The 25816-nt window shown below is 41.3% G+C and overlaps 1 protein-coding gene across 4 annotated transcripts in view; it reads left to right on the plus strand.

Annotated features, from left to right (window-relative positions):
• ARID5B (AT-rich interaction domain 5B) overlaps nt 1-25816 on the plus strand; it is a 276705-nt gene that overhangs the window by 180941 nt on the left and 69948 nt on the right. For 3 of the 4 annotated variants that reach the window (XM_053308880.1, XM_053308879.1, XM_053308881.1), the window contains one exon: nt 21268-21380. In XM_053308880.1, the coding sequence (XP_053164855.1) occupies nt 21268-21380 (113 nt within the window). Of the gene's footprint in view, nt 1-19635; nt 20072-21267; nt 21381-25816 lie in introns of those variants that run through there. The other variant, XM_053308882.1, reaches the window with a different exon arrangement.

The raw sequence follows: 25816 nt of genomic DNA on the forward strand, positions 1-25816 counted from the left end.
TGTGCAGGGAAATTCTTTCTTTTCCTACAGTGAAGCACTCAGACCTGCACCGCCTGCCCAGCTTGAAATGGTACGAGTCTAGGAAAAGTGTTATCAGCTGGATATATAAACTGACTTTAAGTTTTGTGTATGTTTAAACTCTTGAGAATATCTCTTCCCATCAGTTATTAATAATGTCAGCATGCTGCATTTTGTATGTAGATCTCTCCTTATTCTGCGTAGCATTGATATGACACTAGAGGGCAACGGAGAGTTTCCTTTCAAGGAACAACTCTGCTTGGTTTAATAATGTCAGCTAAGTGTTTAAAACACGATAAAGATTGATTTCCCCTCCTTGCAGGTTTTTTTTTTTTTTTAATATACACGTAACATGTGGGTCTCTCTTGACAGAAAATAATAAACCAACTACAGGGCTTCGGAAGGAAATACATAGACAGCAGTGCAGAAAACTTGCTTTTGTCTGAATAAGGATTTTCTTTTGAATTATTTATTATTATTATTATTGGCTTCCTTGTATGTTAGATAATGATCAACTGACAATTAGTCATGAGTTAATACCGTTGGATGCTGAAATATGCTTATCATGTGGTAGAAAAACAGCTAAGTCAATGAGTACAAATACTGCTGTAGTTAAACAGCGGGGGGAATCATGGGGAAATGTCTGAAATATTTAATGGCATGTCAGCTTAATCTATCCTGTTGCCTAAGAATCAATATTGACCATGCAAAGAATATTACATAACAATCTGCTTTTTTATGTATTGCTGGTATGTGAAGAACACTTTTATTGCTTATAGATTTTTCTCATTCTTTAATGCTGACTCTACCAGATAGCAGTTTTATACAAGCTTTTCTCCTGAATAGAAGATAATTCTTTTGTGCTGGGGCAGGGAAAAATAGTTATTTTCAACATTTCCTGTGTAGTAACTTTTTTTTTCCTTGATGAAGGTTCTCCATCACTTCATTCACTTCTAGGATGCTGCTATTAGTACACTACACATTTCACCTACTTTTGACCCCAAAATTTGCAATGCATTTTTGCTTGTTTTATTGTTTACGTATCCTGGGGAGACTCATGCAGATGAGGGTAGGGTACCTTAAAAGAATTTTCGGGGAGGAGGGGCATAGCTCAGTGAGAGAGCACATGTAGAAGACCCCAGGTTCAATCTCTGGCATTTCTATCAGGGCTGAGAAGGCCCCTTGTCATAGGCTTCAGAGAACATAAGAACAGCCCTGCTGGATCAGGCCCAAGGCCCATCTAGTCCAGCATCCTGTTTCGCACAGTGGCCCACCAGATGCCGCTGGAAGCCACAGACAGGAGTTGAGGGCGTGCCCTCTCTCCTGCCATTACTCCCCTGCAACTGGTACTCAGAGGCATCCTGCCTTTGAGGCTGGAGGTGGCCCACAGCCCTCCGACTAGTAGCCATTGATAGACCTCTCCTCCATGAAGTCATCCAAACCCCTCTTAAAGCCATCCAGGTTGTTGGCTCTCACCACATCCTGTGGCAGAGAGTTCTACAAGTGGATCACACAATGTGTGAAAAAGTACTTCCATTTGTTGGTCCTAGACCTCCTGGCAATCAATTTCATGGAGTGACCCCTGGTTCTAGTGTTGTGTGAGAGGGAAAAGAATTTCTCTCTCTCCACTTTCTCCACGTCATGCATGATTTTATAGACCTCTATCATGTCTCCCCGCAGTCGTCTTTTTTCTAAACTAAAAAGCCCCAGGTATTGTAGTCTTGCCCCATAAGAAAGGTGCTCTAGGCCCCTGATCATCTTGGTTGCCCTCTTCTGTACCTTCTCCAATTCAACAATGTCCTTTTTGAGATGTGGTGACCAGAATTGTACACAGTACTCCAAGTGTGGTCACACCATAGTTTTGTATAAGGGCATTATAATATTAGCCGTTTTATTTTCAACCCCCTTCCTAATGATCCCTAGCATGGAATTGGCCTTTTTCACAGCTGCCGCACATTGAGTCGACACTTTCAACGAGCTGTCCACCACGACCCCAAGATCCCTCTCCTGGTCCATCACCGACAGCTCAGATCCCATCAGCATATACTTGAAGTTGGGGTTTTTCGTCCCAATGTGCATCACTTTACACTTGCTAACACTGAACCGCATTTGCCATTTTGTCGCCCACTCCCCCAGTTTGGAGAGATCCTTTTGGAGCTGCTCACAATCCATTTTGGATTTCAATACCCGGAAGAGTTTGGTATCATCTGCAAATCTGGCCACAAATTTGCAGATTTGAGAACCACTCCCAGCTGGCACTAGGCTAGATGGACCCACTGATTTGCCTTAGTTTGAGGCAGCCTCAAATGTGTGATAATGATGTTTAAATGTTATTAACTTAGACTCCATTCTCTCATTCATCTCTGTTTAGTTTTCAGGATCAGACCTGTTGAGCTGTGTTACACGCCTTCTGATCATGCGCTGTAACATTTGTTTCTTACTCTGCATTGGCATTCCAGTTGTTTTGCTGCTTATCACATGGTGTGTGTGTGTGTGTGTACATTTTTAATAGGATCTTTTTTTGAGATGAGGAGGAAAGGGTTTAGAGGTCTTGATAGTTTAGAGGTCTGGTTTTGAATAACAAGTTCAGAGCCCATTACCAACTGGCTGTATCATACCAGGTGCCAGCTGGGGATTATGGATGTGATGGCTCATAGCCAATCTAACTCTGCAAGAGAGACATTTCTTAATAAACAAGGATCATATAGTAAGATCCCAGGTGCCTTCTGCCCCACAGGCACTCTCCCCCTATTCTCATAGGAAGTCTCCTTGGTAATGTTTGTGGAACTTAGTATCTGACATAGACAAGAAGCTTAACCATTGGCGTAGGGATATTAAGATGAATAAGGCTATTAATATTCTTAGTTTCACATAACCTCTAGCAGTTGTTGGATGAAAATAATTTGATATCACACAAGAGAGGCAGGTGTTGTCAGGTGTTTCTTGAAATACCTGAAGGGGAGACTCTAATTTTGTTTGGGAACATGTTCTAAAGTTCTGGGACAACCGCAAAGAAGGCCTGGCTTTGGGTCACCACCAAATGAGCTGGATATTAACAGGCAGCAATGATATTAATAGGCAGCAAGGTTCATGAAGAAGGACAATCTCTCAGATATTAACAAAGATATGTTATCTCATATGTTAGCAAAGATACAGTGCCAAAGGAAGGAAGCTCATGAGGCGAGACTCACGATTGGTGAGACTCGCCGAACTGGGGTTTGTGGGGAGGGCAGGCTTAGCCCACTCTCCCCGCAAATGATCAAGGCTGCAGCCCTGGGTGGCTGGATCAGCCGCCCATACGACTGCCAGCTCTGTCGCGGAGCTGGCAGGGGCTGCAGGGATCGGGGGCCGTGTGGTCCCCGGAAGTTTCAGGATGCCCTATGCGAGTGTGCAGGTCATCCTGGAGAGACCCCCCACAGACGGAAGGCTTGTTTCAGCCTCCTAGCGGGGATCTCCTCGTGTGTTGCCGTGGCACGGCAACACACAATTAAATAGACGGGGTTAGCGGAGCGCTCGCTCCGCTAACCTCATCTAAGGGGAGGGGTAATTAGGAGGGTTTGCTGCCAGGGGCCGCATGGCTCTTGTGGCAGCAGACGAGTGGGCAAAAGCGGGCTAGGCTCCCTTAGCCTGCTTTTGCCCGATTGTGAGAATCTCCTCAGAGTGTTATACAACCAGATGAGCACAGTTAGAGGACACACTCATGTTGGTTAATCTGTGTGTAGGCCTGCCTTCAGGGTAGTTCGCATTACCTTTCCATATGTACAATCTGCACACATGAGAGAAAGCCCTTGGGCTTGTGGACCCCTTTACTTATATATAGAACATTTCGTATTAACCAAGGCCTACTCATATGCATTAGTACCCAAGTGTGCTCTACCCATGTGTAACGAAAAAAGGGGGAGAGATGCAAAATCTCTCCTCTAGCTGAGAGGAATTGCAGGTGGGCTGCCACCATCCACTTTTAAATATGATCACATTCACCCTTCCAAGGAAATATTCTGGGATAGTAATGTGGAAAACACCTCCCTACAAGAAAGTACAGTCTTGAACAGTCTTCGGTCTTCAGAGGCACGTGACTAGAACAGGACCCAATAAGGAGTAACACTCTAGCAACAACAACAAGGATTTATTAATAGTTGGATGATAAGGAAAACTGTAGAGGCATCAACAATCACTGCTTCCATTCAAGTAAAATCCTTCCGCAGGAACTACAAGAACCATGCAGACAGATCCAAGCACTTAAACAAGAATCAGCTCCCTGATGCATCTAGCTAAACTGGTCCCTATCCTTCCTACTTATTTCCAAGTGAAGAACTTCCAGTTGATTCCCGGCCCAAGGCTGTTAGTCTCCTTTCTTTACAGTAGTTGCTGATCAGACCTCACTCCAAGGCCTCCAGGGAAGAACTAAACACATGCCTCCCCTACTTCTCTATAGGCTGTTGTCCAGTAAACACTGAGCCCCACTCTGATTTGGGCCACAGGGATTTGATTGTACCGGGCTTTCTTCCATATTTGGGGAAGCCCACCTTCCAAGCAGTTACTCTAATTGAGGCCTATTCCTCCCTCAAGCCTGACTATCACTACACCATATAATCAATTTAACCCCTTCTGTGGTAGATGCATTTCATGATGGAGCAAATTTGTGTATCAATGTATACATGTAGGCCTCTCTTGATTCAACACATTATCGGGGGAAGAGCTTAGTATGAGGCTCATACTAAGGCAGATCAGTGGGTCCATCTAGCCTAGTGCCAGCTGGCAGTGGTTCTCTGAAGCCTATGACAATGTTCAGTGCACCAGCATAGAGTGCACATGCTGAAGCACAGTGTGAACTGGCCTTAACAAGCCAAAATAGCCATAGGTCTTTGCTCTGCAGACAGCCTTCCATTTGTCTCCAAACAGCCCTCATATCCCAATAGGATAGATCTATGTTACAAACTTGCATCAATTTTATAACTGTATTCCCTGAAGTATTCTGCAAATTGTTGTTTGATGAGAATGATGATAATTTTGATGGAGATCCCTATTCCCTGCTTCACTAATAGAACTCAAGATTCTCTTGGAGAGGGAATGAATATTAAGCTAGTGAATTAAACCAGTTTAAGTCTGTGGTATATGCCTTAAGTGTCAAAAAGTTAATGAGAGTACCCAAGTTTACAAAAAGCATCTAGTAGGTTGTGGCTTACAATACTTGAATTTCATTCAGTGTGCTTTCATCTTTTCAGCATAAACTAAAAAAGGTAATGCATACATACTGATGCTTTGTTAAAGAGATTCTGAAAGAGAAAGTGAGAAAATCACTGCTAAAACAAATAAGAATATTTCCACCCTATTTTATGGATACCATCAACTAGCTCATGGCCATATACAGTCAAGTTTCTGCATCTCATGAGTATTTCTTTTGGGACTGTGATCTTAACCTTAATTGTAACCTTGTTTTGACCTTTTCACCCTGCTAGCCCAGAGGGAACAACTGCATGCTCTATAGTTTGACTTCTGGTACCACTCTGGGGATTGAAATCCTACCCTCACTAAGAGTCTCATTGAGCTCAATTGTTTTCAGGCAAAGAGTATAACCTGATAGGAATATTCATGAAATGGATTTTGTGTTTTATTTTGAACTCGAAACAAAATGCAGATAGCCAAAATATTTCATCGAAACAACGGTTGTCCTGGTTGTTTAAAAGGAACAAAACTCCAAATGTTTTGAGTTTTTTGGCCATAGGGAACAATTGGGAAACTCAAAACACCCCATTATTCTTAGGGACACCAGAGTGGGTTGAGTAGTAGGGCATAATGGGTGCTACCTACCACCCAACCCACAAAATAAATGGGCAAGCAGGCAATTCTAAGCATACTTTTAACCTTTCTCCCGAACTCACATAGGATCGCAAGCCAGTGCCAGGAAACCAATCAGCAAGGGAAGAACAAACCTCCAAAATGGTGCTCTAAATGTTGAAACATTTCAAATCCCAATGGGGTTGTTTTGTTCCAAACAGGCCCTTTCTTTAAAGGGTGTTTTGTTTCAAACTTGAAACACTCAAAATGGCCGGTTTTGATTTGAATCGTTTTGCTTGTCCCTATAACCTGAGGTCCACATACAACTGTGATCCTGGAGGGGAAGACAGTGGTGTGGATCACATACTTCTTGCAGGTTCTGAGTCCCAACACAAAGGAACAAATCCGGAGCAGGTCAGATGAATACTCTAGGCAGGTTAACTCCAGAAGATCAAGACCGTCCAAAGTGTCTAACTCAGAAGATCAAACAATCTTTGCAAAGCCAGGGAACTATTCAAATCCAAAGAAGTAGTTCAAGGTTAGCAAAGTGAAAAGGGCTTCAACTACAGCAACCAGAGACCAATCTGCCAATTACCTCTTCCTTATTCCTGTTGGGAAGCTGGGACTAAGCTAGAAAGGGCACAGCTGGGTTAATCTGCCAGGACAACTCTCCAGAATAGAGGTGCAACACAGCAGGGCATGAGTCAGTGATTTCTCGCAGGAGGGCATTAGGAATTGCTGCACTGGAAATCAATTCTGATCAGAAGGCAATCCACAGTATTCAGAAAAGAGGTCAGATATTCTAACATGGGTTCCCAACCTGTGGTACTCCAGATGTTACTGATCTACAACTCCCACCAATTTATTGTAGCTGGGGATGATGGGAGTTGTAGTTCAGCAACATTTGGAATACCACAGATTGGGAACCCCCATTCTAACATGTAGCTTTCATTAAGGCTCTCCACATGAGCAGTGTGGAGAGACTGAATGAGGTTTGTGTGTGCTTCGCACACAAGCAGGAAGCCCTCCTGGATCAGCTGCCCAGACAATTACCGGCTCTGTCACGGAGCCAATTTGGGCAGCGGGGTTTGGGGGCCTCCTGGCCCCTGGAAGCCCCAAAATGACCCACATGAGTCATTTTTATAGCCCCCCCCCCAGTTGAATTGCTGCTCATGAGTCGCTGCAGCGTGGAGCTGCATCACAGTGACACACAATCAGAAACACTGGGTTAGCAGATCATGCGCTCCGCTAACCTCGTTTAGAGGGAGCATTTAAGTGGGCTTGTTGCCAGGAGCTACATAGCTCCCACATAGCAGCACACGACCAGCTGAAACCGGGCTGGGCTCCCTTAGCCTGGTTTCGGCTGGTCATGATAATAGCCTCATTGAATAATATAGTACACTCTTCCTTCTCCTAACAGTTTCCTAAACTCGGTGACTGACATCCTGACTAACAAAGCACACATGTTAGGAGGCTCTGTGAGGATGCACCAGGAGCCCTTGTGCAATTCCCGCAGTTCTCTTGCACGGCACTGTTGCTCAAGAGCAGGGGGTTAATACTTCAGAGTGCTGCTTGTGTTCTGAAAGCGCTCTGTAAGAGTGGACATGTCACTGGGGGTTAGCAATGTGTTTCTACTCTTACAGAGCATTTCCAGAGTGCGATGGTGAAATGAAGGGCAGCATTATTCCATTGTTTCTAGCAATAAACGTTTTGCCATCAAGATAGCTGAAACCTCTTCCTTTGGTTGTCACCACCCTTCCTACCCCAATGAAACTATTTCACTAAAGTATGCAAGTTTGAAATCGCTGGTTGCTTTTGGTTGAGGCTGAGCATTAATACAAATTAACATTTTAACCAGGTTTTTATTTTTTTTAATGCCCTGTAAGCTGTGTGAATGGGAGACTGCCAGGGAAATGCAAATAAACTGCTCTGGGCAGTTTGCAAGAAATAATGGCTGGGATCCAAAGAAATACTTTAGGTGCACCCAAAGCCTTGGTCTTGCCGAGTGTACTGTTTCCCCCCTTTGAATGACAAACCACCCCACCAATACCATGCCATGTCACCAAGTGCTTATGAAACTCCCCTCAGTTTCAAAGGAGATTTGCAATGTAGCATGTAGAGCTGTTGCTTGAGAAACACAAGTCCAAATCTCCATCGGACATAAGGAACTAGTTCCATGGCTCCTTGGAGCCAGGCCAATAGCAGTCATAATTATAACAGCGATGATGATGATGATGATGATGATGATGATGATGATGATGATGATGATAGTGGCCAACATACTGTGCAGTGTCCCACAGGTGGTTTCTGGACTGCCCACTGTGGCCATTAAAAATTTTTTGCTGGAGTCATGCAGGAGCGCTGTTTCACAAATGTCTGAACATTGCTCAAGCACAGTTGTGTGAAACGATGGCCATTATATTCAATGGCTGCACTGACATGCAGTGTCATGTGACTGTACTTGTGCAATTTTTAGGCATTTACACAAAAGTGCTCTTTTTAAAAATGCTGCAGCAGCATGGGCAGTGAGGAAACTGCCTGTGGCACACGGCACAGTATGTAGGCCAATGTGCCTAAAATGTACCCTTATTAACTGAGCAGAGAGATACCTTTTAAAGTGGCGACTCTTTTTATATTTAGCAGGTGGGAAAACAACTGTCCCTATTCAGCTCAGCATAACATCTTTTCAGTGGCTGTTCCTTGTGTTGATCTTGTGTTTTTTTTAATAGACTGTGAACCCTTTGGAGAGAGAGAACCATTTTCTCATACTATGTAAATTGTTTTTTAAATTTATGTTGAAAAGTGGTATAGAAATATGTTGTTAATAAACAAATAATGGCTGACATCCTGACTAATGAAGTGAGAATGCAACAGGAGGCTGCCCTTCATGCATTTCCCACTACTGTAGTCTGGGCAGGCAGTGGGGAGAGCAATTTTTGTTTATCTTCCCAGGCTCCAGAAGTACTCTGTGCCTTCTGCAAATATGTTCCTGTGGACTACACAACCCTCAGAAGCATATTTTTGGAAAGCACAGAACACTTTCAGAGGCAGGGAAGATCAGCAAAAATCACTCCCCCTGCATGCATGTTGCAGTACTAAGGAAGCCTCCTGCTGCATTCTTGCTTTGTTAGCATGTTAGCTACTACTACTAATTACAATAAAATAAAATAAAATAAAATAAAATAATAATAATAATAAGAGGTCTGGATAAAACAAACCAGTCAATAACACCTGTCTGACTGTGTAAACAAGAGATAATAATAATAATTTTAAAAAAACTGCTAGATGCTTTTACAAAGATGGTAAAATAAGCATACTCTTTCTGAAGGCTTATAGCTACCCTCTCAAAAGCAACAGCTGCTGTGCAGGGTGGTAGGGGAGGTGATCCAGATCAGGACCACAATGAAGGCAAATGTTAATGCCTCCCCCCATGCCACGGTTTCAATTTGGGCCAGACCCCCTTCAGCTGCTGTTTACAAAAACAAGCACATAACGGTCAACCTACATGTTTAATGTAAGATGGGGTTTGGCTCTAAGGTTTCAATAACTGTTAAATCATTTGGCTTTTACTTCAACCACAATCTGTTATCCATGCTCAGCTCTTTTCCTTTTCCTTTAGCCCTTTACAATACGCTTAGCTGGAAATAAATGCAACAAGTAGAGATTTCTGTCATGCTCTGAACTGGAGGCAAGTTAGGGATGGAGAATAGCTATCACAGCACATTACTGTCAAACAAAAATAGTGTCTTTAAAAAATGTTTCTGAGAAGCTCTAATACCTACAGGCTAGAACTGAATAGCCACATCAGGAAAATAACTACAGAGATCACAGTGAAATGAAAAAGGATAGCTTTGATAATTGCTTAATATATTTGTTAAGTTGGTCAAGTAAAATTAGAGGGAAACTGTATACATTTACTTACATTATTTGTTCAGCAGCCAAAAGAGTCCAAGAGTACTTTGAATTTAATATGAGTAAGTGATCCAGGTATGTCAAATGAAGTAATACATTCCATTCTCATTAAAAGCTTTTGGCTACAGCACTGTTTTCTTGACAAAATGCCCAGGTAGCTAGCTGGACTTCAACTATGTTAATACCTTCTTTTAGCACCTTGTCTGTAACAACATGTCTTGATGTCAATCAAAATGCATAAATTAAAAAAACCCACACACCTGTATTATGACAAGGATTCAGTGGGTAGTAATAAGAATTCTTTCACACTGTAACACAAACCTTCCAACAAAGCCGAAGTCATGCTATGCCCAGGTTGTTGTTGCTGACCTTAGTTCATGTATGTGTATTCAAAACTGTTGCCTATGGCTGAAAAAGCTTTGGCATCTTAGGGCTGTAACAACAAAGGACTGGGCTGGCATCTTTTCTATACCTTGTCAGCTAATATAGTATTGTATAGTGATTAAGAAACTGAGCTGCAAACTAGGAAGCCCCTGAGCCAAATGTTGCCTCTGCCTTGAATCCTCTAGATAGGCAAAGCACTGTATCTCCGCCTCAGGCCCCAGCCGTTCCAAATCTGCAGTCTGGGAATAATATTGACCTACCTTACAGAGTTGCTGTAAGGAGTATTCAAAATAATGTATGTGAAGTACTTTCTAAAGAGCTATACAAATTGTATGAGCCTTATAATGTATTGTAATATAAATGTGCTGTGATTATTTTTCTTGCTCTCACAGATTCATTGGAATAGGTCGAAGGCTTCAAACATAGGCTTTAGACATGCCAGTTCGTAATCTTCAAAATCCAGTTTGTATTCCTTTTTGTGTCCAAGACAATAATCCCGAAAGTATCAGTCGAAAATTGCTATCATAGGATGAATACATTTAGGCCAATGGTTTGTCAACTTCATTGTATTGAAGGCTGTTCTGATTTAATTACTGTTTGCAAGCAACCATATTTTGTTATGTTATGGCCCCCGGGTGGGAGGAGAAGGCATGTGAATGAAAACTCAACTGCTAGATGTGTCCTTTTTGGTCACAATCTGATAAAACTATATGCATGCATGAAAAATTTAATAGCAAATACATTGCTTCTTTAGCTTTAAAGAAACCCACCCCACAGTATTTTCCTTATCCTTTTTCATTGTGGCCTTGAGGAATTAAAGGGCACCTTAGACCACTTATGGTTGCTGGGCCAAGATTCAGAATTTGGGGGGCTAATCAGTCTATGACAGGGTAGATTATTTGTTTGATATTGATAACCAGATCAGTGTGCACACATGTTTCATTCACAATCCCCCAAATCCTGCTTTGGAAAATCATGTGAAGGTGGCCTGTGAGTCCACGTGTTGAATTAAACACAAGTGTGGCTATCACCCTTGATGGCATATGCACAGTTTTTCAATATAAAAATAATATCTTTATGAAAAGCAGCATTTTATGAAGCAAGTCTTCAGCCATGGGGATGAAAGGCTTTTTTAAAAGGTATATATCAAAATCTGGAGTTCTCTATATTCTAAATTGCTATGGAGTCATTGAGGCTGACAACTGAGATTCTGTTATGGAAATCAGGATTATCTTAATGGAAGTACCTGTCTGTATTTTAAATAGGAACACAGTAAAGTGGGGGGGGGATGCATTCTTCATATTTGACTGGGCACATGTGTATTTTGGGCTCAGGTATGCATATCTGAGTAAAAAAGGTCAAATGAAAATCTGCCCTCAGAGGCAGTCAGTCCACAACTGTGTGAGCTAATTTTTTGTTTCTCATCAGCCTTGTAGCAAAATAATAATAGTAAAGATGGTGTGAATTAATTGTTTTCTGTTTCCTTTAAACAATGGCACCTCCTGTGTAACAGTATGGGGCACTGTTTTTCAGTTTTACAGTGTTAGTTTTTCATATTGCTATCACTCTTTTCAAACAGAGGAAATCTCTGTGTCATTCTCTCTCTCAGAAAAGAAAGAATTTGTCTTGGGAATTCATAGCTGTACGTGCCGTTAAATCTTTCTTTCTAAAATGGAAAGAGATGTTAAGCTCAGATTGTCAGCAAGGGCTTGTGTGGTTCATGATATTTGCAAAATTTCCATTTCACACTGTTTCACCTCACCCAGAATTCTAGTCTTACTTTAACACCAGGAAGTACCTAAGTGGAAAATAAATCATTTTGTATTGTACCAAGAGCAATTTGCTTTGCCAGTAATTAGCTGTACTTCCTTTTTTTGTTACAATTGCACATATTTTGAAAAGGAGCGTTTCCATCTCTGGTTCTTGTTTGATTTGTGTCATCATCATAATATTGTTTCCACAGAAATAGTTAGTGTCAGAAAGGTCAGGATTAGGGGCATAACAGGAAAAATGGAGAACTGTGAAAGATGCAATGATTCACATGGTTCTGTTTATCTACTCAGTCATTCTAGTGAGGTGAGTCACAATGCTGTACAGTAGGGATGACAGAATGATGTATCAAGGTGCCATATATGTGTTTCAAGCAATAGTGGGGTTTTCAAATCGCTGGACTGACATCCAGAGCAGTCTACCACAGCACTCCTAACATCCACTGCCACACTGTGCTCTCCTCAAATGTGCTCTCAGGTAATTTTTGGAGCTTGCTTGTGCTCTGAAACAGCTCTGTTTAGAGCAAAAACGCATCACTTGATCCTCAGCAACATGTTTCCGTTCCAACGTAGCAGTTCTGGAGTGCAGATGAGCCCTGAAAATTATTCATCCTCCTGTGCAAAAGTGCAAGACCGCCTGTGCTTTGGGGAAAGTGGGGTGCAGTACAGGGGCCAGCACTATGTGGATGTTAAGAAAGCCTGTGGTAGAATGTTCTGAATGTCAGCCTTTCTCTCTAATCATGAACTCAGAAGGTTGTGTGCCTATCAGTTTGAGAAGGGCAATCCAAAAATAAGGTAGTGGTTTCAGCATATGTATGCATAATTAGATAAATTTGAAAACTGAAAGAACAAGGTGGAGGGTGTGTGTGTGTGCTTAAAACCATCCCTTTTAGTTTCCAGGACCTGTATGATCTTTCAGAATCTTCCAGGAACTTTCAGAATATTCAGGACATCTTGAGATAAGAGAATACTAAATTCTTTGTTTTTGCTTTGTGGGAGGACATAACTTTCATTATGGGCTACAAAACTTACATGTATTTATATTAGTGTGGATAACCATTTAAAATGGTTGATTAATCATTATTTGAAACAATTAAATAGTTATTACATTAATTTACATATTACAAAATTCAGTTTAAGTTCCTTTTATTTCTTATTCATTTCATTTTTATCCTGTCTTTTCTCTCCCAGTAACTCAGAGCAATGTACTTACACACGCATAATATCTTGTCCTCTGTAAGACAGGCTACACACAACCACCAGCAACTAAGTAAGAGGGAACCAGAAATTTCCAGGGAGCCTATGCTACTGGCATGAGGCAGTACTTCTGCCCCTTTCCATTTTTGTCTGAAGTTGCCAATGTCTAGTGGAGAATGTTGAGTTCCCTCCTCCACCATCTGACATGCGCCTGTCATCTATAACCAAGAGTTGAAGTTGGGCCGAGACTGTTGAGTGGTAGAGGAATCCCAACATTACCCATCAGACATTGGTGGCTTCAGACAACATGGAAAGGAGCAAAAATATTGGCTCATGTCAGGAGCCTTTACTTACTAGGGTCGAGGACCTCCAGTTTCCTCCCCCTCACTTTCTGGTCATCTGAAGCAGCCCAAGTGACTAGCCCAAGTGACTCAGTGAACTTCATGGCTGAGTGGGAATGTGAACTTTGTTCTGCCTGGTCCTAGTCCAACACTCTAAACATTATACCACACTGACTACTGAACAAAGTTGAGATACAGTTTAATAAACACTATTTCCCATTTATTGTATTAAAAAAAAGGTTACTTTAATATTTTCTTCTTAATTTTCTGAGTGGTTTCAAAAATAGACAAATATGCCCTTAACTTTCATTGTTATTGAGTCAAATTTGCCTTACCTGTTAGACAGCTAAAGTTTTAACTGATTCAACCAATGAAAACCAGCAGCCCTAATTATTCATTTTTGAAGGTGTTCCTATGCACTTAGTTTCTTTGCAGTCTTATTCTCTGGGAGTTTTTGTCTTTTTTGTCCATTTCACAGATAAGAAAGATAGATGCCTCTCTTGATGCATACGCATGATTATCCACTTCAGGGGTTCCCAGGGGGCACTCAGAGGCCTCCTGCCTCTGCAGCTGCACTATTTTATTTTATTTATTTTATTTTTACATTTTATATTCTGCTCTTCCTCCAAGGAGCCTAGAGCGGTGTACTACATACTTAAGTTTCTCCTCACAACAACCCTGTGAAGTAGGTTAGGCTGAGAGAGAAGTGACTGGCCCAGAGTCACCCAGCAAGTCTCATGGCTGAATGGGGATTTGAAGATCACTGGCTTGAAGACAGTGATCCTCAGCAATGTGTCTGCTGTGGAAGGAGAGGGGGGAAGGTGGACCCTCCTCCTTAGTTCCAGATTGCCTGGCTGTACTCAGCCTACACACTCCACCCCCCTCCAGCCTGACTGACAGGGTTCATCCAGCATTCTCTCATGAAGAGAGCTATGACACCTTAGACCAGTGGTCCCCAACCAGGGTTCCTCCAGATGCTGCTGAACTACAACTCCCATCACCCCCAGCTATAATTTATTGTGGCTGGGGATGCTGGGAGTTGTAGTTCAGCAACATCTGGAAGAACCCTGGTTGGGAACCACTGCCTAAGACACCATTCACAAACATGAGACTGTGAAACAAACAGTCTCCAGGAGGGGGAGGAATTATAGGCAGCATCCACCCCCCTCCCCAAAGCCATCCCGACAGAAGGTTCAGCAGCCAAGGAAATGCTTTTCAAAAAGTTCTAAAAGTGGTTTACAGATAAACATGACAGAAAAATAAGTTACTCATGTATACTCCCATTGAAATAAATAGGACAGGTAAACTTGTAAAAATTACACACACACACAGAGTCTCTATGGGAGCTGAAGGTTTGTGACAGAAGGGGTACATTTAAAAAAAAAAGGTTGGGAACCCCTGATCTTGCTGGACAGTTATGTTCCAAAGGTATTAATTGAATAAATAGATCTTGGGCATGTTTCCCAAACACAGGGCCAGATTTTCCATCATTAGGGAACCTAAGTAGTACATTTGATTCCCATTGGTCTTAGTGCATGCTCTGCTGTTTAGGAACAGCAAGAAATGGAGGAAGAATGGAGGTCTTGATGTTACAGGGTGCAAATAAAACATAGACCAGGCATCAGACTATCCCAGAATTAATGCAGAAAAAACAATCTCTCTCCCCACCCATTTCCCTCCCATCCTAAGCACCACATGGGTCCTCTTTTAAGCAGACTGTCTGGGGCATCTGGAAATAATAGTAAGAATAATAATAATAATAATAACAACAACAACAACAACAACAACAACAAACCCCCAGTGAGGCACTACCTTGGCGCGGTTGTGGGGCTTGCGTAACAGTACAATTCTGGGGGAAACTATTGGACAATCCAATCGATTATAATAAAAAAGCAGGCTGGATGAAAGAGGTCAAAAAATGTAACCAACAAATGCAAGATCTAATAATAACACCAGAATTAATAAGTGAAAGAGCAAAGAAAATTAAAAATTGGACTGTGCCAGGCGACAATGAACTGCATGGCTTTTGGCTTAAACACCTAACAAGCCTCCATAAACAACTATCAAAACAGTTCAATCACATTTTGCAAGGAGGTGATATTGAACAATGGCTAACAACTGGGAAAACTCATCTCATAATGAAAGACCCAGCAAAAGGTGCAGTTCCAAGTAATTATAGACCAATAACCTGCCTGCCAACCATGTTCAACTTATTAACTGGAATAATAGCAGATGAAGTATGCAACACTTATTAACTAATAAGCAGCTTCCAGTTGAACAAAAAGGAAATTGCCCCAACACCAGAGGCACAAAAGACCAGCTGCTGATTGACAAAACGATTTTAGAAAACTGCAAGAGAAGAAAAACAAATCTAAGTGTTACATGGATTGACTACAAGAAGGCCTTCGACTCATTGCCTCACACATGGATACTAAAATGTTTCGAAACAACTGGTGTCAGCAAAAACATTCAGATATTTATTTTTTAAAAAGCAATGAGCATGTGGAGTACACAGTTAACAATCAATGGCGAGACACCTGGACAGGTTAGCATTAGAAGAGGCATTTTCCAAGGGGACTCACTATCCCCTCTGTTGTTTGTAATCACCATGACTCCACTTTCACAAATACCGTATTTTATGGACTATAAGACTCACTTTTTTCCTCGAAAAATATCCGCCAAAATTCAGGAGTGTCTTATATGTTTTAACAGTTTAATATGTTAAAACTCTGAAAAACTGGATTAAAATTAAGGTGCGTCTTATAGTCTGTAGCGTCTTATAGTCCGTAAAATACGGTACTAAACAAAACAGGCTTCGGATACCAAACATCTAAAACATCAAGTAAAATCAACCATCTGCTGTACATGGACGATCTGAAGTTATATGGAAAGTCCCAGTCAGAAATTGAATGACTTCTAAACACTGTCTGTATATTCAGTAGCGATATAGCAATGGAGTTTGGACTAGACAAGTGTGCTACATTAATAATGAACAGAGGAAAAATAAGAAAAACAGAACAAATAGAACTGCCCAATGGAAGCAACATCAAGAACCTGGAAGAGAAAAAACACTACAAATACTTGGGCATTCTCCAGGCTGATAACATTGCACATACTGAAGTTAAAAGAAAAATTGGAAGTGAATACATCAGGAGAGTTAGAAAAATCCTCAAGTCCAAACTCAATGGCGGGAACACCATACAAACCATAAACACCTGGGCTATACCTATTATCAGATACAGTGCAGGAATAATAGACTGGACCCAGGCAGAGTTAGAGACGCTAGATTATAAGACCAGGAAAATAATGACCATCAATCATGCTCTGCACCCCCGCAGTGATGTAGATAGGCTATACCTCCCTCGCAGCTCAGGTGGAAGAGGAATGCTGCAAGACCATCAAACAGTAGAGGAGGAGAAAAGAGGCCTTGAAGAATATATCAAGGACAGTGAAGAAGATGCACTTCAAATGGTCAATAACGAGAAACTATTCAACACCAATGAAACAAAGCAGGCCTACAAGAAAGAACAAGTCAAGAACCGAGCAGAAAAATGGAGAAATAAGCCCCTGCATGGTCAATATTTGCACAATATAAGTGGAAAATCAGACATCACCAAGACCTGGCAATGGCTTAAGAATGGCAACTTGAAGAAAGAAACAGAGTGTTTAATACTGGCTACACAAGAACAAGCACTAAGAACAAATGCAATAAGAGCAAAAGTCAAAAAATCAACAACAAACAGCAAGTGCCGCCTTTGTAAAGTAGCAGATGAAACAGTGGACCACCTAATCTGCTGCTGTAAAAGGATCTCACAGACTACAAACAAAGGCATGACAAGGTAGCAGGGATGATACACTGGAACATCTGCCAAAAATACCAGCTACCTGTAGCCAAAAATTGGTGGGACCATCAAATTCAAAAAGTTGTAGAAAACGAAGATGCAAAAATATTATGGGACTTCCGACTACAAACAGACATACATCTGCCACACAATACACCAGATATCACTGTAGTTGAGAAGAAAGAAACACAAGTTAAAATAATCGACATAGCAATACTAGGGGATAGCAGAATAAGAAAAAGAAATAGAAAAAATCACCAAATACAAAGATCTACAAATTGAAATTGAAAGGCTGTGGCAGAAAAAGACCAAAATAGTCCCAGTGGTAATTGGCGCCCTAGGTGCAATTCCAAAACACCTTGAAGAGAACCTCAACACCATAGGGGCCACAGAAATCACCATTAGCCAATTACAAAAAGCAACTTCACTGGGAACAGCCTATATTCTGCGACGATATCTATAATAACGGCAACATTGACAATAAAATTTGGCCATCCCTTGTCCTTGGGAAGGACTCGATGTCTGGATAAAACAAACCAGTCAATAACACCTGTCTGACTGTGTAAACAATAATAATATTATAATGAATAAAGAAGAAACTTTATTTGTTAGCCACCCCATAACAAATTGTTCTCTGGGTGGCTCACAACAGAGGATTAAAACATACAATAAAAACACATAACACATTAAATCATAACAAACAAAAAAGTAAAAAGAAAATATAAAATACAATACAAAGCAGCTTAAAAACTTATTTTAAAAATTAGTTAAAAATCAGAACAAATCTGGAAACCCAAATTTAAAAGGCCTGGGTGAATAAAAAGGTCTTTACCTGGCATCTAAAAGTACAAAGTGATGAAGCCAGGTGAACCTCACTTGGAAGGCTATTCCATAAATGGGATGCAACCACCAAAAAGGCTCTCTCCCTGGTGGCCAATCTCACCTCTTTTGGCAAGGGCACCCAGAGGAGGGCTTCTGATGAAGATCTTAAAGTACAGATCGGGACATACTGTATAGGGCAAGGTGCTCTCTCAGGTAACCCAGTCCCAAGCCATTTAGGGCATTAAAGGTTAAAACCAGCACTTTGCATTGGTCCTGGAAATGGACTGGGAGCCAATGCAGCTGACGAAGCACGGGTGTGATATGATCAAAACGTCCAGTCCCAGTTAGTAATCTTGCAGCCCTATTTTGTATCAACTACAGTTTCCAGACTGTTTTCAAAGGCAGCCCCACGTACAACACATTGCAGTAATCTAAATGAGCATGAGTAACTGTGGCCAAGCTATCTCTGTCCAGTGTATCCACCCACTGATCAGTGTTTGCCCAGTGCCTAACTTTGGTTTCCTATGCCATTTTTCTGTGAAGACTTTGCTGATCTGAAGTGTGTAAACAAATTTCTGTGCATGTTGGCATAGATTTTTCACTTCCAACAAGTTTAGAGAACCAGTCAGAAAACTGCAGTTAAATGTGAAGTGTGATTCAACCTATAACAAACATTTGAGCATTCTGAATACTCTTGATTATTAATATATTTGGTGAAGAGTGGTCTTTGTTACACACTCAGTCATCAAATATTTTTGGAGAAGATTTTGAAAACATTATAGTGTCATCATGAATATTGTAAATAGATCTTACGCATATTTGATACCAGCTATTCACTTTTCTTGCTGAGTGAACTCTAACTCATTTTGAATCAATACATGCTGTATGTGGAGTGATTTAGGGAAAATGTTAATCTTTTCAGTTAAAATGGAAATAATACTTTAAAATGTCAGGCTGCCTCTTGCTATGCAATGAAATACTACAGTCACCATGGATTCATAGAGATGCTTTCATTTTAATTACACATTTGATATGAATGGGATGAAAAGTTGTATTATGTCATACATGAGGTAATCTTAGAACATTCTAGAGGGAGCTATTTCCTGTTCAAATTCCTCAGCAATTGAAGAAATTGGGAAACTGTATTACCACCACTACTGCCCAGTAACAAGCAGTATGGAAAGGCAAGATTGTTGTTCCTGGAATTGGCCCTTTTCTGCCTTCAGAAGCTTTTCAGTTAATTAAGTAAAGCTTAGCATGGGAGATGTGGTGGGGCATGTATGTTTTCTTTTTGTACAAAACAACATCACAAATTCAGGCTTGACCTGGATTTCTATAAAGTTGCATGCTGAGAGCTAGCTGTGCTTCAGTCTGGCTACCATAAAACAAGTTACTCTAATGAAACCAAGCTTTTGAGCCAAGCTTAATCCTCGTCGTTCGAGCAACTTCAGAAGGTTTTGCCAGATGCGAATTTGCCCCATTTGCTCTCCGGCGATCATTAAATTTTAGTGCTTGCATCAGGCTGTAATAAATGGAGAGGGCACTTTGGGGTTTCAGGCAGCCTCTTTTGAAGGGAGAGATTATGGGCCCCATCGCTCTCTCGCTGGGGGCCTTAAACGTGGCCCTGGCGTTGTGGAACTCGGTGTGCTTTCCAAGCGGTGTCGAGCGAGGAGGTCACGAGCAGCAAAACAATTAGGATGAAATCATGAGCTACATTTGTAAACGAGGGAGCAGGCTTCTTGGCAGCGCGTCAGCAGCGAGAGCGCTGAAGTCCTGAGAGCACATCCCACTCTCTCCTCTGCTCGAGTCACTCATCTGTGTTTATATGAGTAACGGAGCAGCCGGGGGAGGGGATTTGTAAGCGCCGACCAAAGACTCCGAGCCTTCATTCCGTGTAAGACTGACGTGCCCGCCGAGTGGAGACTTCCAGGGATGTAGCGCGTGGTCACACGCTGTAGCATTCATGAGGAGAGAGAGAAATCAAGCAGATGTTTGTCGACTGGAATGGGTAACGATTTCTTTTACTTCTGTGGATCCCTTCCGCGCGCCCCCGCCCCTCCTGGTAGTGGATGCTGAATCCTAGCGCCTCAGCTGACACGAATCTCCGAGTTGCTTTCTGCAACACTTACGGGCAGTGCTGAAGCACGAGACCTCTCGCGGGTGAGGGGAAGGGGCGGGCTGGTCCTCTGCTTTTACGCGCGGCCGGGGTGTGTGTGTGTGTGTGGGGTGGGGGGGGGGCTTGTTTTCATTCTCCGTTTGAAGCACCGCTAGCAGGAAACAATTGGTTACTTTAAAACGGGGTGGAGGAGTGGTTGAAGCAAGTTATCTCCACTCCACTGTAATCAGAAGTTAACGATTGTTTAGCATTTTTAGTGTTGTAGGCTGGTGGCTTTGATTTCAGGTTGATTTTGATTTGAGAGCACGTACAGGTCACTTCTCATACTGAACAAAACTACTTCACACACACACACGCCCCGCCAAAGCTTCTGATAATTGGCACTGTGGTATTAAACATAATGGCAAATTGAGTTGGGCTTTTCTCAGGTAGCCCATAAATATACTGGTTTTCAAAGCAGAATTCAGAATGGCTAGATCTTGTGTACTGTACAAACTGTTAATAAAGACATCTGAAGTGTTGCGTTGAACTCTGGTTTGGTCAAGCAGGGGTTTTGCTTCTGTTTGTCTCATGCCTTGCACGTTGACTCATACAGTACGGAATGATCAAGCAGTCATTTTATTCCTTATGCTATCTCTGGAAATAGTTGCTTTTGCAACTTAGATCTTTGATGCAAATAAACATTGCACAATCAAATTCCTTATACTCGGAGGAAATTGCCAGAAGAGGGATTCAGTTAGTGCTTACATTTTTACCAAACAAAATGCAGATCTGTATAAAGATGCTCACGGTCTGCTATTTTGTGCTTTGTGTTTTGCCAGAGAGCAATTTGTGCTTCCTCAGTAGTCTTTTGGGTCCTTGTTAGATGTAAACAGCTGTAAGATTAGCTAGGGTTGGGGGTGGATATAATCTATAAATATGTGACCTAGAAACAGCACAATTACTGGGGAGAACAACCTTATTTATTGCAGGGGATATGTATACATTTCATATTCTTATTTTTAGGAGATTGCTCAACTGTTGAAGAGTGTTCAGTTGTTAGTCCTTTTGTCAGAACCATGCTGAAATAGTTGCCTGTTTATTTTCAGCGCCAAATCTTAAAGGCAGACCACGCAAAAAGAAGCCTTGCCAACAAAGAAGAGATTCACTCAATGGCATTAAAGATTCCAATAATAATTGTGAAAACAGAGCTGTTGCCAAGGTAAGTTGCTTGGTAATTTTTATCAAACTGCATTTTAGGTACAGTTTTGCTTTTGTTTTTCAGCATTTCAAAGCAGGAGTTACTCTTTTTTGTACAGAAATAAAGACAGGTTTCAATTTGCAGCATTGTTGACTTTTCTCCACGTTTAATAAACTTTAGATTGCCTTGGTATAAGGTATCAATCAACCCATTAGCTGATCCATTGGTTATTATAAACATGTTGGTGCAAAGATCTTTAAGCCATCACATGAGTTCTAATATGAACACTTAGGTATATTTCTCCAATACCCACATAGGAAAAATAAACTACTCAAAGCGCTTCTCACTTACATTCAGATTATATTTGGAAGGTAACCATATATGCCACATAAATTTCTTTTGAATAATGGATTCCAGCAAGCACATATAATTTTTTTTAGATCTGTTTTCTAGATCTACAGTCTGTTTTTAAAAGGTCAGAATGGAAATTTAGAGTGAAAGTTAATGTTCTGGATCAGATCATATAAACATGTTTCCTTGTGCTTGAACAGACCATGGGTCTCTGAAGATAATAATAAGATTGTAGGACCTACTAAAAGATGGTTCACACACACACTGATGACTTAGACATTGAATGAGTCATCACAAACGTTGCTAATATAACTTTCATATCACGATAACTTTCAATAAAAAGGTTTCCTAGTGGAGTCTGATGGAGATCATATGTTAGGTCTATTCACATTATGTTGTATGTGCATGACAGTTTGTAAACAGTGTGCATATATTGTTAATCTGTATAGTTATTAATGTTCAATGCATAAACAGTTCATACAATCCCGTATACATTTTCTAGGGGTCCCATCCCTGGGTTTACTTTTAGAATGAACACACAGTACATGATACCATTTACATGTATGCAGATACCTTTACATGTATACAAGATAATGTGTGAAGAGCCCTGTTATAATTATCATGCACAGACTACTAGAAATTGTTTCCTGGTGAAGAGTTATCCCACTGTGGCTGTGATGTGTCATCCATCAGGTAGTTCTGGTACCTGGTGCAGAAAGTTTCCATGTCAGCATCTTCTGCCTTCTTGAAGCCCAGATCCCACAGTTTCTGCATGCCCATTACAACATGAGCAGCATTCTGTTCACATGTTCAGCTGCCAGTCACTAAATGATCTGTAAATGAGCCCTAAGGGTCTTGTGTTTGTCCAGCAAGCAGTAATTCTTTACATCTCTGATTCATTTCAGTAGGGGTTGTTCAGGTTTCCTTTGTAAGTCCCATTGAAACGAATTAATGCCTCATGGCAGTTTGGTGGACTGTGCCCTATGGCAAAATGAAGATAAAATCTTCAGCCTAAATACTTTGAATTTATTTCTGATGAGCTTATAGAGTTACCTGCAGTAGTGTAATATATATTTTGCCAATGTATACTTTAGAGAGGTGTTTATGTTGGTATGATCTTAAAACATTGCTTAAAATAAATGTTTCTTAAATGCAGTTTAAACATCAATTGTTACTTACAGTCAGGACCTTTGTCTTGTCCAAACAGTATTATCTAGGGTGACCAATTGTGTGTTCTAGCAGGCTACCAGAGATTTTTCTATCTGTTCTTCTCCATTGTGGGTAGCAGGAGTCATCTATTAAGCTTTGGTTATAGGTCCGAGCTGCGGTCCGAATTTGGACCAATCTGGTGAACTGGTTCTGTCCAGTTCAGTTGAACTGTGGACCAATCTGGCAGTTCGACGTGGTGCCGGGAGGGAGGTGGCGAGCAGCACCTTTAAAAGTACAGACACAGGTCCTTACCAGCATGACCGCCGCTCCAGGTAGCGGCAGCACCCCAACCAACACATGAAGGCCAGGTGAGTGATGGAGCTGCGTTGCTGCCATGCGTGGGCTGTCGAGGGACCGCCGCTGCAGCAGGAAGCTGCCTGGAGTGGTGGTCACACTGGTAAGGACCTGAGTCTCTACTTTTAAAGGTGCCACTCAATGCTCCCCCTCTCTTCCAGCGCTGCCTTGAACTGCCAGACTGGTCTGAAGTTCGGCCGAACCATACCAGACTGGTTCGCTAGAGCACAGACCAGTCAAAATTCAGGTTGCAGCTCAGACCACAGTCTGTGCACACCCCTAATTTGTTGTTCGACTGTTAATCGCATAGGAGCCCTGCCAGAAAAAAATGGCAACTTAATCATGCGGTTTGGGCAAGATATGTAAGAACCTGATTGGAAGGGTCAGAAAACCCTGCTATACAAAAATCCATGTTTTATGCCTTAACTGGTAAGATTTCCATTTTTGGAAACGTCTGAGAATATAGAAAATAGGGTAGAACCAACCTCACTTCTGATGTCTTTTGTGGTGTTTAGGATTGGGTTTTGGGAGTTCTTTTTTTGTATTGACATTGAATGTCTTGAGAAAATTGAAGATTTGAAGTCAGATGTTTGTATCATATTCAGTGTTCCCTCTAAGGTGTGCACGTGTCCGTGCACTCATGAGTTTTTTTGATAACAGCTAAGTTAATTTTAGATCCCGCTCAGGTTGAATCAGGAAGACCCCACTCTGAATGCACGTGCACACACACTGCCTTGATGCTGCTGCTCAGAACAAAACCCATTCCACACACAGATGAAAAACAATTAGAGAAAACACTGTATTCTGTGTTACTTTTACTGTGGGTATTCATTATCATTGTCTCCTCCCTTGTATTTTGCTGATGTTAACATATTGACAGTGATGGCAGAAACAAACTCTAATATTAAAATAATGAAAAATTGCATTGCAGTTCTATGAGACCTGCGTTGTGCCCAATAAGGCAATAACAGTAATACAATCTGCTAGTATCGTGTGTTGAATAGGGATATTGCTTTTTAAAAAATGTTTGAAGGCTTTGCATACTCTAAAATGTTGTAGGACCTTCTCAGATTTTCATTGCTGATCAAAACTTGAAGAGTCTGCTGTGCAGTTGCTCTACTTTTGTTGAATTTTCTAAACTATTTGGAATACAGATTATGATCTTCCATCTACAACTTGCCCTTCTTAAACTGGGCATAGAAATTTAACAGTCTATACGCTGAGTATCATCTGCATGTCAAAGGGCAATTGGGCAGGGGGGGGATCATATTGATTTAATAGTATAAGGATGTTGAATGTTATCTATCCATTCATTCATGTACCTACCCACTAAACTGAAAGAATATTAACCTCCTATTTGGCTATGATCTTCTGAGGAGATCTTGCCTTGTATGCCAGCACCATCAGGCATGAGGTGGGCTGCTTGTTGGAGCAGAGCCTTCTTGGTGGTAGCGACATGATTGTAGGAACATGTGCTCCCTCATTGAGGCTTTCAGTGTTTACTCTCCTAGGAGGCAATTGACAAAAATGTTGTTTTTGTTTCAGGAGGCTTATCAAGCTGTGTAAGAAAATATTTTAATGTTCTGGTTCAATTGTGTGTTTTATATTTTTGTGTTGGCTTTACCACTGTTTCATTATGTTTTATTTAGCATGCTGTAACCTGCCTTCAGTACACCCAATAAGAGAAAGTAAGGGTTGAAACTGAGTGATTGAATACATATATAAATAAATGGAATCATTCATTAGACTGGCCAAGTTATTGCAAGTTGATGATACTTTGGAGTGACTCATGGAGCTGTATCCAGTTGTGGACTAGTAATAATGTCATAATCTGCCTTGTGCCTGGGTTCAGCCAGGAGTGGTGCTGAATACCAGGTGGGGAGGAACCACATGAACTCCTCCCCCAACCATACAGGGAGGTTCCAGTGTGAACTGGACCCTTTGAGAGAATGCCTGAGAGAAAGTCACAGAAGTGACCTTCAAAAGAGCTTCCAGTGTCATCTGGATTCCAGATGTGAATAAATACTAGGACCATTTTATCCCAACTCTGGAAACAGGGCTAGAAATTAAAATTCCTTAAATCTTGTAGAATTGCATGTTAATGTTGCATATTGCAGCCAGTTTCTGAGTGAACCACAAAAAGTCTTGTGGTACCCCAAAGACTTACAGATTTATTATTACATAAACCAGGGGCGTAACTAGGGAAAATGTCACCTAGGGCAAGCACTGAAATTGTGCCTACCCACCCCCGTCCAAACATCTGACACGCATCTTTCAGAAAACTTGTAATTTACCATAATATTATATATTACAAAATTATATTTTGTTGAATAATTTCAACATGTTGGAAATGAGAGATTAAAAGTATTCAGGAAATAATAATAGGGTAAGGTAAAGTGTGCCATCATGCCAATTTCGACTCCTGGCACCCACAGAGACCTGTGGTTGTCTTTGGTAGAATACAGGAGGGGTTGACCGTTGCCTCCTCCCATGCAGTGTGAGAGTATGCCTTTCAGCATCTACCTATATCGCTGCTGCTGCCTGATATAGTACCAGCAGGGATTCAAACTGGCAACCTTCTGCTTGTTAGTCAAGCATTTCCC

The sequence above is a fragment of the Hemicordylus capensis genome, chromosome 3, assembly GCF_027244095.1.
Source record: "Hemicordylus capensis ecotype Gifberg chromosome 3, rHemCap1.1.pri, whole genome shotgun sequence".
NCBI classification, from domain to species: Eukaryota; Metazoa; Chordata; class Lepidosauria; order Squamata; family Cordylidae; genus Hemicordylus; species Hemicordylus capensis.